Raw genomic sequence first — 17,925 nt, forward strand, 5'->3', positions numbered from 1 at the left:
AGCCCTGTGCTGCCCACCTGCTCCTCCTGCCCAGAGGGATGGCAGGAGTGAGAATGACACCCCCCTGCTCCTCAAGCCTCAAAGGAACAGGCTGGCAAAGCAGAAGTGGCACCAGAATTCAGCTAGTTTATGTGAACCCAGCCACAGACAGCAGATCTAAAGAACTGGAAATGGAAAAACTCCAAATCCTACACAAGTACATATATATTTAGTGGAACAAATTAACACGTGGACTTTTAAATAATTAATGAGAAAAACAACTTGCATATTTTTTACTATTTCTACTTTTTTTTTTTTTTTTTTTTAATCTCTGGTTATTTCATTGGGCAAAGACAGCAGATAATTTGTTTTCATATGCAGGCTGCAGCAGCAGCTCTAAACACAAACTTCCAGAGAAGCCTCTGACACTCAAAACCAAACTAAACACAAGTAAAACTCATCAAAAAATTTATATGGAAAAGAGAAAGTAAACAAGGGAAAGTAAACAGAAGAGTTCAAGGGCAGATTCTAGGTCAGATGGCAATGAGTGCATGGATTTTACTACCAAAAAAAATCCGGAAGTATCAGCTATCAAATAGAACATTTTCAAGGCACTCTGTGCCAGCAGAATAGCTACAGGGGCAGTGCTGGTGCAGACAAAGACACTCTCCACTTCTTACCTGGGCCACAGAGCAGTCCAGCCCTCTAAAAAAGGGTGTTAGTTTTCTGATGGACTCATTTGAGTATTCCTACACTGTTCTTCTCCCTACTGTGCTACAAAAAGTAGCAGTATGGAAAATCCTGACTCTTGTTCATAGAGAGACTGCATTTCCCCTGCCATTCACCTACCAGCTACTCAGCCTGTGCTTTCACACAGTACTGAAAGCTCAAAGCACACAGTTTAGATATCCATGAGTGCTGCTTTAGTTGGGTTTTTTATTCACACCTTCCCCAGCCCCATAAAAAAGACAGACCTGGCAGACATGGATCCTTTGCCCATTCAGCACACAAAATTGTTCTTTGGAAGCTCTGGCTGGATATATCAAGACCTTGTTTAAACAGATCCTTGACTATTCTTTGGACAGGGATCCACACAGAAGGACAAAATAAAGTAAGATCAAAACATGACAGGCCCTAATATGCAAAGAACTGATGTGTGGATTTTATTAAAATATATCTTTCTACTTCTCAGAGATCTGGAAACCTGCTTATGGCATTTTTCAGACTCTCAAACCATTGGAAAGAGGTACTGTCCTAATATTTCACTCTTCTACCACACAGCTCTAGCAAATGGAGTATAGAGCAGGTATGGAGCAGTATCTTAAGTATAAGATGAACTTGAGCAGGAGGAAAATCCTTCACAATCAAATTACATGCAGCACACAAAATCTGCTTGTTTTCAAAAGCTTTGGAAAAACAGTAAGCAAATTCTCTTTTTGAGGAATTGGGACTTGAAGGAAGTACTGTTGACCAAGAGGAAATATTGAGGGATGGGAAGGTAGCCATTTCATCCAAATATAAACCCAGGATGATTATCAGCTACAAGAACCCAGTATCTTTCATACCTCACTAAAAATAATAATTAAAACATAAAAAGAAAGAAAGGCTGTTTTCTTTGAAATACAAATACGTTGCTTTTATGACTGATTATCTCAGGTTTTACAGCATGACTGCCTGCAAAACCTTCTGATAAGGAGCAAAGAAGCAATCACTGCACACACAGCACACCAGGATCAGGGAGAAGATTACTGAAAGGAGCAGAGGAATGGCAGCACAAAGGCAGCAAGGAGAGGGAGAAACAACATTTCTTCTGATGTTTGCCAAAACCTTTATCCTAAGCCACCCAGCCTTTCACTCAGGTCCTTCCTGCCTGGGGAGCCCAGTCCCTGCTCCTGAGAAGCTGCAGCTTCAAGGGGAGCCAGCAGAGTTTTTGGGGGGCAAAGCAGAGCAGGGGTGGACCTGCCCTGACACTCAGGCTCACACCTGAGCCTGGACACTACAGCCTTTGAGCAGGCAAAGACTTTTTCACACCTTGCAAACAGCAATGTGTACATTATAAACTACAGTGATCAGTGGATGGGAGGGGAAGGCAGACTCCTGTCTGTGTAACAGGCTCCTCACCAACTTCCATCAGGACACAGAGATGGGGAGGGGGCAGACATCTCACTGGGTTCCCATTCTTTATCCTGAACCTGCTCACTCTTTCAGTTCAAGTGGGAACTGTGGCACTAGGTCATTGCCAGTGGTCCTTGACAGGCATCTCCTTCTCCCACATTCCCAGTACCCCTGCATCCATCCTCCCCATGGCTCTTCACCCTCAGCCTGCCCAGAAAGTGAATTTTCCTGCAGGCTTGCTGTCTGCATGCAAACCAGACAAGTTTAAAGTACCCTATTGCCATTTTAGTCAAATTCTTAAGTTGTGAATTAAGGCACACAAATGTAATGTCTCAAATTTAAGATCAGGAATACCAACTGGCCCATCTAATCACCTCTGTTTCTATGTGGATGATAAAATATGAGTGAATATTAATAGGGTCAGAGAGTCCCAAAGCTACTCTGAAAACCCTTTGGAAGAACTGTTATGTGTTCTTCCAGAGACAGTTGCAATACAAAACTCTTTCAAACATCTCTGTGCTATCATCTAAACCAAAAAGTCCTGCAGGATCCCTGCAGTGTAATTTGTGGGTTTTATGTATGCAGACATTTTAACACAGCCTGCAGGGTAACTGAACACAATTTACATGGGTTCCAACATTTTTTCAGGGTTGCTGAATGGACTGTGATAACAAACAAGATATCTGGAGCAGGCTGCATTTGAATTTCAAAACAGAGCAGCTTACTCTTTGCTGTACCTTCCTGATGGCTAGACCTGGGATGGGTGTTGTGCAAAGGCTGAACATCACAGACATTTACAAATATCACACTCAGAACAAATTACCAGCCGTTCCATCTCCTGCTCCCGAAGCCGCTCTTCCCTCTGCCTCCTGTGGTAGTCCATGAGATCCTCCCTTCCTGAAATGGAGCTAATGCTGTTCTTCCTCTCCCTCATGGATGTTTGCAGAGAATTTGGTGTCTGTCTGTAACTTTCCAGATCTGGGTCATCCAGTTCCACGGAACTGGTGGAAAGGTTTCTTCGCACAGAGAACGACCTGTCAAAATCCACTGGGGAGAAAGAACTACTGGGACTTGTTCCTGAGAGTCCAAGTCTATCAAAATCATCAGGGAGATATGGGGAAGAAGGTGCTAAAAGCATTTTCTTAGCAACACGAGGGCTTGGAGGAACACTAAGAGCTGAACTGACATAGGGATTGCTCCCAGAGACAGAGTTGGCATGTGGTAAAACCCCTGAGCTGCAAGAAGAAAAGTTCAGGTAATTATCAGCATCAAAAGCATTCTGAGGTAGATCTTTTTCTCCAAGTTTTTTCCTTTTACTGTTACCCAGAGAGCTTCTGGGGGGCAAACTTAATGGCACCAGCTGGTTTTCTGTTGATTTATAAAGTCTGGGCAGGGAACGACTGTACATTCCCATATGACTTAGAGATCCAGCAGAGTATTTCCTAGGCCGTGAAGCCAGAGTTTCCATCATCCCATCCTTGTACTTCACTGGCTTTATGTGACTGTTTTCAGCATTCATCCTCCTGCCTTGCTTTGGGCTGGAGGGCATGCTGGCTGCCCCAGAACTGCTAGAAGGTGAAAGCACCAGCTCGTTCCCCGAGCTCCCATTCCACATAGTCAGAAGAGAGCCTGAGATCTTCTTTGACTCCAGCATTCCTGGGAAGTAGATGTTGTCATAAGATTTATTTCTCTGACTGTACTTTGAGTAATTAAACTTATCCATGGGTCCAAGGGATTTTTCATTTTCTCTGCTGGCATGAATATCAAAATCTGTCCTTCCTGAACTATACCCACTGAGGGATGGAGACATGCCTGATATGGAACCCAAATGCTTGACAGAGATGCTTTTATCTGGAAGATATGGGCTTTCACAGGGGAACTGCTTGCCTCCTTGAATTTTGTTAATAGAGTGTGTATTTTTAACACTGGTGGAAAGATTAGGTTTAATTGGCATAGGCTGTGAAAGGGTTAAATAAGAGCCAGCATAGTCCCCATTTGTTTTAAATTTAAGAGTTGATGAATATTTCTTCGTGTTGAGGTTTTCCATAATATCCTGGAGACCATTTTCAAGGGAATTCGCCACAGAACCCTTTCCCAAAGTAGCACTTTGTAATTCCATCTGTTTTTGTGAGTGGCTATAGTCTGCCATAATCTTACTGGAATCTGTAAAGAAGACAAAACAAGAAAAAAAAATTAGCAAGTAAGCAGCCTCTTGCATGTGCATGCCTGCAAAATAACATGAACACTTTCTGCTTCTGTAGTTACTAATAATTACTGTGCTTGTAGTAAATGTGTCTTAGATCACTAAGCAAAGGAGGAGATGTGCAATTTTCCCATCTGTTTCTGCAGCAGATGAGAACTGAAAAAGAAGGGGAAGAGGCATGAAACCATACCAAAATCAGCAACACAACTGGAAAGAGGATTCTTTCCTTGCTATCCTATCCATTGCCTTTATAATCCTGAGCCTTTTGAGACATCCACTCAGGATGAATTATTGTCCTGATGTTTAGCTGAGGAACTGAGGCACAGGGAGAATATACAATGCAGACAGCAGAGTAAAGAACCCAACTCAGCTCTCCCAAGACACAGGATACTGCTCTGGACCACCTCCTCCTTTAATCTGCAGCTAGTGCACCCGAGCCCTGACTCACCAGGGAGCTCAATTTAAAGCCCAGTAGGAGTTTGTCACCTTTCTGCTTACTTTGTGGATAGTCCTGCAAAGCTTAGTGGTCAAGTACAAAAGGCACATTTTTCAAGGTGTTTCAGCTCATTGCTCCAAAAATGCAAGGCTGTAAGTACATCTGCAAAGAGCACTTTGGTTAAAAGATAACCTAAAGGAAGCAGAATGCCAGGTTGCATGACTTCATTCAAAACAAAACCACAGGACTATCAAAAATACTGCTGGGGGGAAGGTCACAGATCCTAATGCTTTTCCAGAAATCTAATTCATACTCAGGAAGAGAGCACAGACCCAAAAAACCTTTGCTGTGGTGGATGTCAGTGTTCCACAACGTATCAAGCTCTAGCACAACGTTCTGAGCTCCACTTTGCCAAAAGCCAAGGAAGGAATTGAGCTTCTGACAGAGCCAGTTACTGCAAAACATAAACAGGACCCCCAGCAGGCTCACACTTGGACCTCAGCTGATGTAGAAATGACACCACTGACATCACAGCAGCTCCTGGGATGTGCTAGCCTACACTCTGAACTAATAAAGCACTCCTGAGTGTCAGCTCCTGCAGTGCCAGCAGGGCTGTTTCTGAAAACAAGGGTCAAATCTGGGATTTACTCTTGGCTCAGTCACATTTCACCTGTGACTTCAGCATCCTCATGAGAAATTGAGTTTCAGCTTGTTACTTGCTGGGAAAATCTAATGTATAAAGTGCCCTTAACATCCTCAGAGGCAATGCTTTAGTCTAAGTATACTGCTCCAGGCAATTATATGAACCAAGAGACAGAATTTGGGATTCCTGCCCACCACCACAGCTCACAGGACCTGGCTTCACTGAGAATCACTGGGTTCTGGTCCTGTGGAAGGTGGCAATGCATTCTTCACGGGGGTCCTGGTTTTTGGGACCTCCCTTGCTGATAAGACACAATGCCATGGAATTCCCCACTGTCCAGAGCATCAGCAGTCCTCTGCTGCAACCCAGGAGTGCAAAAACAGGCTCTCCTCAATTATTAAGGAAAAAAATATCAGTTTGAGAACAAAGGTAACCATCACTAGGAATTGATAGAGGATAAAAGGAGCCAGCATTAGGGGACACAAACACAAAAATCAAAGTGAAATACAACACCTTCTTGACCATAGTGGGCTGGGTTAAGCAGTTGTTAATTACAAGCTCTGGCAGTGGCCAAAAGTATTAATTTGCACCTTCAAAACTAAACCTCGAGTCTACTACTACACAGAATTTAATATCTTTTATAAATATACATATGTATATATACATATATACAAAAAATATACATAATTATGGGATTTATATTATAATTTTAACACACTTATTATAATGATACAACTATCTAAGTTGCCTTTGAACCAGTGAGTTCACAAAATTCTCCATCACACCATCACTTCACTTTGAGCAGTGAAACTGCAGCTTCTTATATTGTGATATTTTACTTGACATTTTTTAGCTATTTTCATAGATTTTGATAACAGCAATGATGAAGTTCAAATGAACAAAAGGATAAATGTGACCCAGATTCAAAAGAACTCTTGTCAGGACAAGAAAACATCATCTGGGTAAATCAAGCATTCATCATATTAGTGGTGTTTTAAGGAAGAAGAAGATGTAGAAGTTATTTCAGAGCCCAGATGTAAAGCACAATGCATGTGCCTTTCATACTTAACCTTTCATTGTGGAACTGACCCTGATTTCCATCTCAGTCTCCCTTTCTCCTCCCCTCTTCCAAATCTCTCTTAAAGCTGAAACCTAATTTCATATGAAAATTGTACTGTCCAAACCTTAACTAACACAGCTAAGTTCAAACATTTTTGCATAAATTTCACTGGCTCCTCTATAAATAGCTTGGCAGACATATTAATGGGACATTAATAATTGTTCATTACTCCCTTGCAACAGCAGCAGGGCACATTTAATCCTTCAAAGACTGGGTGCTTTTGCCAAAAAACAAGTTAGCTCATGGAAACTTTCATGCCTGCTCACCACAGCAGTGAAGGGTTCATTGTACTTGAAATCCAAGCAAGTACAGTAAGAAAAGGTGAAATACCTTCACACAGCCATTCCAGTTCAGCTTTCCTCTGCTATCCATGTGCCAGTTCTTCTGTGTTTCTGCTTCCAGCACCACAATCACACAGTTAGATCCCAGCTGGAGGGCAGCACATGTTTAAATAAAACATAGCTGCTTCCCACCAACCAGATCTCCCTTGTTTTGTGTATTTTTGGGGTAATGTCTGAGTAGGAACTGCATGCAGCTATAGAGACTGAGGGTGGGAGCTTCAGCTTGTGATGTGCCCTGAGCCCATCCTGCATCCAGGTCAGACTCAGCTTTCATGCTCAGCACAAGGGTCTTCTGTTGAGCAAAGTATTTGCTGCCTGCAGCTACAGAAGGAAATTCTTCCTTTTTTTATTTTTGTTTTATTTTCCTTCCCTCATTCCTTTTCTTCCTTTCCCGAGTTGTTTAGCTGGGGGTCACTGATATCTATTCCAGACAGGCATTACAGTGATGGGGGAGGGCTGTCTGTCTGCAGCATATCCAGCTGTGGCCTTGTTCTGCCTGGAAAATGGAGTTAGACATGGAATAAGAACAGAGCACTGATCTTATCCATGTGTCAGGAGAATTAAAGGGCCAAAGTCAACTAAAATTCTAAGATCTCAGTGCATTACAAACAAACTTCATTTTAATTGATTACCTGATCCAGCATTCTGGAAGGAGGAGAGGTTACTTCTGTTTGGCATCATATTTCTCTTCTACAGGATGGTTAAAATGACACTAATTTGAGTGAACCAGATAAATTTTGACCTGCAAATAAAGTAAAAAAAGAAAAAAAAAAACCAGCACTGTTAAGAAGAGTATCCTGGGAACATTTTTCAAGTGCATAATATAGAACACAATTGGCTTTTCTTATGGTGAAATTTCCAGAGACAAGTCAAAGAGAAATATATTGAAAGATATTTGGAAAGAACACTCCATGTTTAATATGGGGACTGTGGAAAAAAAAAAAAAAAAAAAAGCACCAAACCTGTCTGCAGCTGGTTTATCTGTTTAAAAGTACACATCATCAGTTTTGATAACAAGCCATTATCCTGACTGTACAGGCAGCTACTAGTCACAGCTCCTGAGTTTTGTCTGTATTCCTGTGGCTTCCTTAAGAAATCACTAACAAGGCTGCTGAAGACTTTATCTGGAAAGCTCATAGCCCAAGTTCAGCCCATGCAACACCAGCATCCTGCAATCATGAATAAACCTATGCAAAACCAGGTATGTGATCCAAAACAAAGGAAATGTTTTGGCATGCAGTGATTTCTGAGTTTCCAAAGAAGCCAGACTAGGAATGCAAAGGGAATCTTGAAAGTTTATTTAAGATCAAATTAAAAATTGATATGGCTACAAGAGAGACTTGGTTTAAAAGAAATGCCAAAATTGAATCCCAGCCACTAAAAACTAAAATTAAACCTAAATCCAAATAGAAGTCCTCTAGTGAGTTGCTCTATTAAAAGATTTATTTATTTATTTATTTATTTATTTATTTATTTATTCTACACATCTGTTTTTTAAAAGATTGAGGAAAAAAAATTTAAAATTGCATTAAGTGACAAAATTAATGGTGACCATCTGTAGGTCCTCTGGGCTTCGGTCTGGACAAGCAAATAGAAACGTGTCAGAAAAACAAGTGAAGAATGGAGACAGATGTCTGAGGCTGTCCAGAGACAAGCCACCTATTTAATTAACTGCAGGCATCACAGCCCCAAGGTTGCAGGTCTGTGGAGCACAGATTTTCCATGCCATGCTTTTTCACGTTATTCTCCTGGGAGGAGAGCCCTGGGAGAAGGGAGCTGCTGCTGATCCTTGCAGAGAGAGGCTCCTTCTCCCTGACCTCTGGCTTCTGCCTCTCCTGCTCCCCACAAGCTGCAAGTCCTGGGGGCCACTGTTCCCCCAGGAATCCCCCTGTGCTGGCCCCACTTTGCAATGGTCTTTTCTCAGTCCTAAGGAAAGTTTTTACCCCACTGTGCACATTCTGCTCCTCGCAGCAAGACGCAGCTTCCTCCAGGATCACATAATCCACTGTTCCCCAAAAATGGCACTGCTCTCCAAGGAGCCTGAGAACAGCACTGAAATTCTCCAGAGCAGCTGACAGGAAAGATCCTGGGCAGCAGAGAGGTTTTCAACCCAGTTTTCATCCTCAGAAGGTTCTTTTATTGACACAAGACACTTACCATCCTTTTTACCTCATTTGTCTCCCAACCCATGGACAGAGCCCTTCCCTAGCTCCTTCCAGCTGGCCTCAGGTTGTCCATAGCATCCCAGGCACCCAGCTCTGCTGAATTTGGGGCTGGGGACTGCCCTGGAGCCCTGGCACAGCTGCAGCTGACCCCACAAGAGGTGACAGCAGCTCTCCCACTTGTCTGCAGACCAAACACTGAAGGGTCAGGCCACAAATCCAGTTCACACTGCCACTGTGTTGACATCCTGGCACATTGCTTGTGTCATCTCTACTAAAAATACTGCACTTTGTGCCCAGAGGTCCCCAGGAAAGAACCAAAATTTTAACTTTTCAGGCCATGTTCAAGTTGACACAGAGAACTAGTGACATTTCACAGTTGTCTGCAGCAAAGATGTCACTGTATCATTGAAGAGAAAAGCAAAACATGGACAACTTGGAATGAGAAGACAGAACAAAGGGTTGGTTAAAAAGACAGGAAGATTCATTGCATTTCCCATGTCTCTAATATTACTGATTTATGGTTAAAATCACCAAAACCCCATCCTTCCTATCTCGTGAGGTGACAGCTACCACTTAATCAGTGTGACAAACATTAAGGAGAGCACAGCTGAAAGGGAAGGGTTTCTATGCAATTAAAAATTCAATCTTTTATTCAATTTGGTGAATACCTGGGTTAGCTAATAACCTTTTTAAGGTTAAATATTTATATGGTTTCATTTCAGGTTTGAGAACTCATTACACATTTCCCTTCCTAGAGGATGAGAGATCAGAGAAGTCATCACTTAGTAATAATTGGATTTGAAGGGGAAAAGAACTTGTAAAAAAACTTTCCACTGTGAGCAAAGCCAAGAAACAATCAATGAATTAATGAGCTAAAGTAACAAACAGTTCAAAATCCACAGTCTATCTGCTCTCTTGAAACCATATTCTTTCAGATGAGGCTGTGCAGGGCCTCCAGCAAGGCTGACTCGAGTTACAGAGCACACGCCACGCTCTGCCTCGTCTGGAACGAAGCAAAATGATTTCATCTGGGATTTATAAAGTCATCTGAAGTGAATGTATACAGCATTACCAATCATGTTTCATCTCTGCAGTGCCCAGGCCAAATTAAGTTTTGTTTCACTAACGACCAGGAGAAACTGATTCACAACTCAAGCAGAGAGTCAAACAAAGGATTCCAATTTTAAGATATTACAACACTGGGTGGCTTTACAGCAAGAACTCCTTTCCCTTGTGAAGTGGTTTAACCCCAGATGGCAATTCAGGCCCTCCAGTTGCTTGCTAACTCCCACCCAGGATGGGTGAGGGAATCATAAAAGAGGGAAAACATGTATTAAACCAATGACAGTTTGATAAATAAAGTAAAAGTCATGTACAAAGCAAAGCAAAAAAGGAATGAAACCCCTAGGAAAGCAGGGTTCCATCACTCTGAATGTTCTAAATGTCCTTTTCCTTCTTCCCCCAGCTGTATATGCTGACAATGATGCCATAGGATGTGGGATATCCCTGGGGTCAGCTGTCCCAGCTGTGACCCCTCCAAACTTCCCATGCCCCCCAGCCTCCCCACTGGCATAAGAAGGTGAACAGTCCTTGACTCAACAGGAACACTACATAGCAACAACTGAAAACACCAGTGTGTTATCAACATCATTCTCATACTAAACCCAAAACACAATGCTCTAACAGCTACCAGGGAAAAATGAACTGTGCCCCAGCCAAAACCAGGACACTTCAGAGTAGGAGCCAAAAGCTGCAGCTCAACCAAGCCACAAGTACACTACCTGTGCACACAGCATTCCCAGCATTTCAGCCATGGATTTAGGGCAAAGCTTTCCCAGCACATAAACGTCTCACCTCTTCTTCACTTCTGCCTGTGCTGACACCCATGTCCCTTAGCAGAGCCTGCTCTGGCACCCACTTTGCCCTTATGTCACCAATCAGGAGTGCTGCAGTGCCTCTGACTGAAAATAAACAGCTTTAAACAAAACTCTCAAACTTGCCCATCTATCTTTCAAGGCTTTTCTGCTCTTCATTGTTTTTTCATTTTCAGTTTCTCGCTGAACATTAACAGTGGCTCCCTACAGCTCCTGGCACCTCTGCTATCTCTGACATTTCAGAAACTCCTACAGCAGTGTATCATCAGTCTTGGAAAACAGATGAAACCCCATCTGATGGAGGGTGAGGACAAAAGCCCATCACTGGCACTGTCTGCACATCATTAGAGTTTCATTTGTTCTGCAGCAAGATCTTCAAATGATTAGGGTCTGTTTCAACTATTTCAATAAAACACAGTCTTGGAAAGAAGAAAGCCTCTTGAATTTTCACACTCTGAACAAAATTTGGTAAATGAGCGCTGATGGCTTCAGTGGCTGGAGATTTCATTTTCCCACAGTACAGCACGCCTACGTGCATAAACAGACTGTTCCATCACCAAAATGATCTACCTTTTTCCTGCATCATCTGAGGACAATGTACTTACCCCTGATTAAATCAATGGTTTTATTCCTGACTTACTCTGCTTATTTACAAACAAAAGCCTTGATAGGCTCAATCTGATGGCAATGTAAAACTCACTGGAATCCACTGTTTGCCTCCAGAACACTTAGGTGGAAATCCACCTTTCCCCAAGCCCACTGTCATACTAAAACAATATATTCACAGAAAGGCACCTGCATAATTTCGTGGAGATTCTGTACCCATGAAGGGGACAGAAAATTCACCTCTGCCAAAAACTAGACAACCCAGCAAGGCTGCTTTAAACATCCTTCTTCATTTCCTCCTCCTCCATACCATAATACACTAGACCCCAAACTACACCTAATTTCTTGCCAGCACAGCCCTGAAATCTGCTCCCTGTCTTTTCAATATATAAATCCTGCAACACATAGGTCCTTGCATACAAGTGAGCATAAGGTCTGGTTACAGGCAGAGTGTTTTAGTTCTTAAAACTCACAGCTTGGCACGTTCAGCAACAGTAAATGAATTAAAAGTCAAATATCTGTGAATCATATTTGGCTAAGTCACTCCCTTGCAATCCTGCAGGCTTCCGATGTGGAAAAGGGAGTGGCAGAGGAAGTTGCTCTTATGGCTTACCCCTTCCTCTGAGAAATTATCACTTTGGATACTGGAGAAGGAGAAATAGAACAGTGCAACAGAAAAAAACCTCTAATATTATTCCCCTCTTAAACCACATATATTTTACTGTATGTAAAAACCCACCTAACTACCCCAAAAATTGCACTTAAATATGACATTTTTAATTACTCTGTCTTCTCACTGTTAAAACTTGATTCTCTCCTATTTGATAAGGATTGATGTTGCAGGCATTGTCACTTCAATTGCTGTTTCCAATAGATGGACACAATCATTTTAATCAGGTCACACAGCTGACAATTTTAAATGTCAGCTGTCGAAAATGAAAACATTCATTACCATGTAAATACTGCAGCTGGGTGGCTACAAACTGAGGGTCAAGCCATTGACACGGGACACAAATAAAAATGCTGGGGGAAATGTTAAAGCTTTATAACTTTTGTGCCATAACAGCTACTCTTATCTGAAATGAAAACTGTTAAAGTGCTGATTTCAATTAATCTAAACTAATTCCTATGCATTTGGTAAGACAAGATACTAGACCACCCACTCAATCAGCATTTCTTTAGCAGGCATCACTGCCTCCTCCTCACCTCACAGTCACACTAACCACTGTTTCATCTGGAGTAGTTCACTGAGATGAGTTGGAGGAAGAAGGAGAGTTAATTCTTTTCTGCTCAAACAAAAGCCACAGACAGGTAGAAACATACTAGAAGAGGTTTCTGTTAAAACAATGAACTCCTTTCATCATGCAGAAAAACAGGGTTGACAGAGGACAAGCCAAACTCCAGTCATACTCATCTTTTCTATTTTGGTGCCTTTCTGGAAGTTAAGCTGCAGAGTCAGTTATCTGACCCAATGACTCTGTCATCTCATGACAGCTCCCTGGTATCATTCTGAAGCTATTTCATTAACTCCTTTCCTATTGAAAAGTTGAGTACGCTCCAAAGATTTGCAAACTGCAACTTTAAAGTTTCACACAGAGATGGCAAATAGAAAGCTCTGCTGGTGGGCTGTGACTGCTTACTGTGCAGACTAAGAAAACCCAAACCAAACAACATAGCTGGTACAAATAAATACACTTAAATACTCTAGATCAACATAGTTCTCATTCCTGAAGCCAAATAAATACAGATTTTCTTCATCTAAAATTTCAGGAAGGGGATTGAGTGCATAACAATTATGTATCCAAATTAATATCATACAGGAACAGAAATTCTGTTTGTACAAGAACATAAAGACCTTAGAGAGAAGTTTCTCTGTTCCCATCATACTTGACGTGACAAACTTGCCTCCAGGGCACCCCTGACAAACTCAATAAGAACAGGTAGGTAAAGCCCAGAAAATCTAAGCAGATAGAAAAATTAATCAAAACAGCTTCGTCCACTCTTTTTTTTTTTTTCCCTTGGATGTCCTTAGTAATTTCCTTCTGTCTATTGCATTTTCCCATCTCAGGCAACCTTTGCCCACGATCTGCTTTCCTGTGCTGATTTCTTTCACTGCCACTTTGTGCCTGTCACTTCCTTCTGTTAATCAGTCCCCTCCAGTGCCCCTTACTCTGACAGCTTCTGTCTCTCCTGTTTCACTCGTCCATTTCTCCTCAATTTCTCTCCTTCCCAGCAAGCTTGCCCCGTATTTCCAAATGTCCCCTCTAGCTTTTAACACTCCTTTTTCCCAGCACTCTCAGGGCAGCAAGCATGCCCCCAGACTGAATACTTCTCATCACAGGTGCTTGGCAAAGCCCACCCTGGCAGTGACAGCTGACTCCACCTGCACAAGACCTGAGTAAGAAAAAAAAACAAACTTGGTCGTATTTATGCAGTTCACACTACACTGCAGTCTCTGGAGGACCTTCTTTCTACAGAGAAAAACTCCCCTTGGATTTCTGTGGTATCTTGGATGTGCTCCACCAGTCTAAAACAAATCCTAAATGAACAGCACCTGCTCAAAACACCCAGAACATCATTTTATAGCTGCTTGTTTAATTCAGTGGGAAACACTGTTTGCCTTGCTGGCAGTTACTACACACCAGAATTAACCATTCATTTTAACAAATTAAAATGGAAATAATACACTACATGTGCACTGAACAGAGCATTAATCTCTTCATTAACCACCAACACTTGCCCACACCTACTTGGATTATTTCAGCATTTCTCTGGATCTTCAAGTGGAAAAGAAAAAAAAGATCTTCCCATTAAAACATCTTCAGTACTTCTGATCCAACTCCAGCCTCAAGATGGATCTGCAACCTTTAGCTCACCCAAACTCCACCTCCTATCTAAACCCAAAATACTTTAAATTTTTCATGATGGGCTTTGTTCCTTCTCAGCAATAGTCAACTGATGCCTTTGACTATGCCCAAGGATATGGTTGATAATTGTATCTGATAAGCATAGACAGTAAGTGACATGGAAAAAAGGTGACCACTCTTCCTGCCCTGGCTGATGGCAAAGATTTCAATTTCCTCAGTAAAAAGAGACACACTAATGAATCGATTTAGCATTTGTCAAAATGGAAGCAGAACAAACTGCTGGTGTAGAGAAGGAACTGTGTAAAATGAACTATATAGAAATGGTAGGATGTTACTACTTGACAGCACTAAAGGTATGCCTTTTTCTGTAACCCTCTTAGTTCAGACTAGCCCTTGCCCAAGACAGCAAAGATAGGCACTCTCCCATCTTCTGATCCCTTATCTCCTTTCTTTCTACACAGCTTCCTTCTGCTGTGGGAAAGCAAACCCATCCTCACCCTCTGCAATTCCATTCTATCATGCCTTCCTTCCTCCCATCTCTGATCCTTTCCCGTGTTAATAAATTATTTTTCGGGACATTATCCACAAGAATATAGAGAATCCAAAAACTAAAAAGTTCTCTAAACATGAAAATTTGCCAAAAAGGCTGCTCTTGTGTCCCTCTTCCTCTGAAAGAGAGGGAAGGTGTGGCACAAAAATGAAATATTCACCATGTTCTGACTGGCAACATGTTCACCCAGATGCCCTGAGGATGCAGACACGGAGGATTCGGGCACGTGCAGAGTCAGGGCGCGGTGACAGGGTGACAGGTTGAGAAGAGGAGCATTCGGGGAAAAGGAACGGGTGACAAAAGCCATGCGTGTGAGATCAAGCCAGCGCTCGGTGGCAGGAGCAGAGAGCCCATCTCTCGAGTCTTTATGTAAGCGCAGACGGTCTATTTACACTTCTGCACATGGGTAAATTCCTCAGGCAGCTTTGGGGCAGCAGGAGAGGGAGCGGGGACCGCAGTTTCCAGCCCGTTCCTGCCCTTGGGGTGCAGGAATCTTCCCGAGAAATGCTCTGATACCCGGCTGGACTCACCACCGGGGCTGCGGGCACTGCCGGCTCCCACCCGCCTGTGACAGGGGGGACAGGACTCTGAATCTGTCAGGGGAGAGGGAGCCCAGAGCCCCGATTTCCGTCCGCAAGCCGATCCGCGACGCCGGGCTCCTGTTGCTAAACTCCAGCGATGCCGAGACGGCGTCCATCCATCCATCCATCGGCGGCTCATTGCCGGGAATCCACCACCTATCCCCGCTGGGAACCCATCCCCGCCGGGAGCCCATCACCCATCCCCGCCGGGAGCGCATCCATCCCCGCGGGCACGGCAGCCCTCGCACAGCCGCAGGAGCCTTCCGAAGCCATCAGCCGAACAAAGGATCGCGGACAAAGAGCCTTGTCCCACGTCCTCCCCTCCACCAGGTAGATTATTCACTATGGAAAACCGAACCAAGCACAGCCGAGCCCCCGCCGCTCCTCCCGCTTCCCCGGACGGATGTCCCCGGCGCCCCCGGGGCAGAGGCTTTGTTCGCCCGCGGGGAAGCGGCAGGAGCGGGGGGAACACCCGGACAAAGAGGGAGAAGCGTCTGGCGATGAAGGGGATAACACAGGGAGGGAGCCCCGTCTCCTCCAGCCGCGGGGTCCCTGCCGAGCCGGGCGGCACGGGGGGACCCGCCGCCCCCACCCGTCAGACGCGCGAAGGGACCGGGGGAGCGCACGGGGTGGCGGCGGCACAAACTCCCTTAAAAGTAGCCCAAAAACCAGGGGCGGCTGCGGGCAGCTGAGGCTCTGCGTGCCCCAGGGCGACCCCCTTCCCACCCCCGCGGCGCCCCGCCGCCTGCTCCCGTCCCCGCACTCACCGCCGCCGCTCCCCGCGCATCGCGCTCCCCGCCGCCCGCCCGGCCGCGGCAGCGCCGCCGCCCCGGGAGCCGCCCCCCGCGCAGCGCCCGCCCCCCGGCGGGCCGGGGCACCCCCGCGGGCGGAATGGTTCGCTCCCCTCCGGCCGGGGTCGCGGCGGCGGGGCGGCCAAAGGGCAGCCGGGATGGGGGGGGGGAGGGACGGGGTAAGGGGTGGGCGGGCGAGAACGGGGAACGGGCGCGGGGATATCCCCGGAGGGGCCGCCGTGGGGATCTTCACGATCCATAAATGTGAGTCGCCAGGCAATTTCCTGCCCGCGAGATTAGCTGAGCAAACAGGGCGGCGCTGGCAGGGCGCGGGCCCGTTTTCCATGCCTGGGGCTGGGGTGCGCTTTACCTGCGCCCGCCTTACACCTCATCTCCCTCCTCCTCATCCCCGGGGAACCCCGCGTTTCAGAGGAGTGGAGCCGGGGTGTCCCTGACACTCACCGAGCCCGGAGTCACACCCTGCTATTGCCTCTGCCTGAGGTGTCCTGAAATGGAACATTTTCTCTCATCTGAGAAAAATACAGCCATTAAAGTATGTGTGTAATACACAGATACCCTGGTGTGTGTGCACACACGGGGCTCCCAGAAGACCCCATGCATCACCGAAGGATGCAGCTGCCACCACCAGCATTTTGCGGTTCCCAAAGCACGGAACGGGCTGGTGAGCCCGGCCGGCGCTTGCTAGAGGGTTTTTCACACCAAAGCGATCCTACAAACCTGCACCAGCTCGGTGTTGCCCGAGCAGCGCGTCCCGCCCGCCCCGTGTTTGGCGAGCGGCGGGAGGTGCCAGCCCGGACCCTGCAGCGGTCCCGCTCGGTGACAGGGGCAGCGAGGAGGGGTTTGAGCTGCTACAAGGCGGAAAAAAAGGGGACAAAGCCTCCGGGGAGGGGTCGTCCCTCGCCCGGGATCACCGGGTGCTGGCAGCCCAGCATAGCCAAGCTCCGCTTCCCGAGCGCCTGGGCAAGGAAATCCCGGCGGCGGGAGATGCGAGCCAGCCTGCAGCGCTCAGGGCAGCGAGCCAGGGTATCCTGCACAGCGATCTTGTTTCGTGCTGTGTGGCCTCGCCACTCTACTCTCCCCCATTTGTTTCCCCGAGAGGAAATTGGGGAATAGCAGCGCTTACCTGCCTGCGGGGCTCCTGCGGGATGTCAGAGTTCAGCAGCACCCGGGCAGGAAAATCGCGACTCCGGCTGTTCCCGTGTGCCACGGGGAGATGGAGCTTGCTGAGATCCACTTCCTGCCTTACTTATTCCAGGGGATATTTTACTTGGCTACAACCGTCACTTTACTGCCATATAAACTTGGCAATAACTCATTGATACCTGGAATCTGTACAGTGACACCCACAACAGCATTTCTTTAAAGCGCCCTTGATTGTCCTGGGGTCTACTCTAGTTTACTATAAAAAGACAAGCTTTGAGACTAATTACTCTAAAAGGCCAGAACCTAGATGGTCTCTTCTCCACGAACATCCCAGTGTTTCATTTTCCACTAGCATTGAACCTAGCTCTTCTGTTTTGTTCACTGAGCAAGCAAGGAGTACACACACTTTAAAAATAAAGGCATATGCCTGTAATAAATGCAGAGTTAAGGACATGCTCACAGTTGGTAGAACTGAAAATTACTTTTAATC

The 17,925-nt window shown here is 45.3% G+C and overlaps 1 protein-coding gene across 12 annotated transcripts in view; it reads right to left on the reverse strand.

The window, feature by feature from the left end:
• The window catches only part of PHLDB2 (pleckstrin homology like domain family B member 2), a 63,736-nt gene extending 46,225 nt beyond the window's left edge, over positions 1-17,511 (reverse strand). For 8 of the 12 annotated variants that reach the window (XM_056504203.1, XM_056504185.1, XM_056504157.1 and 5 more), the window contains exons 1-3: positions 16,248-16,328; positions 7,470-7,579; positions 2,918-4,257 (exon numbers count right to left, since the gene is read on the reverse strand). In XM_056504203.1, coding sequence (XP_056360178.1) covers positions 2,918-4,257; positions 7,470-7,518 — 1,389 coding nt within the window. In that variant the 5' untranslated portion in view covers positions 7,519-7,579; positions 16,248-16,328. The other 4 variants (XM_056504107.1, XM_056504175.1, XM_056504115.1 and 1 more) reach the window with 4 other exon arrangements.
• Positions 17,512-17,925: the final 414 nt, after the last annotated feature.

Source organism: Oenanthe melanoleuca, chromosome 1, assembly GCF_029582105.1.
Source record: "Oenanthe melanoleuca isolate GR-GAL-2019-014 chromosome 1, OMel1.0, whole genome shotgun sequence".
Classification (NCBI taxonomy): Eukaryota; Metazoa; Chordata; class Aves; order Passeriformes; family Muscicapidae; genus Oenanthe; species Oenanthe melanoleuca.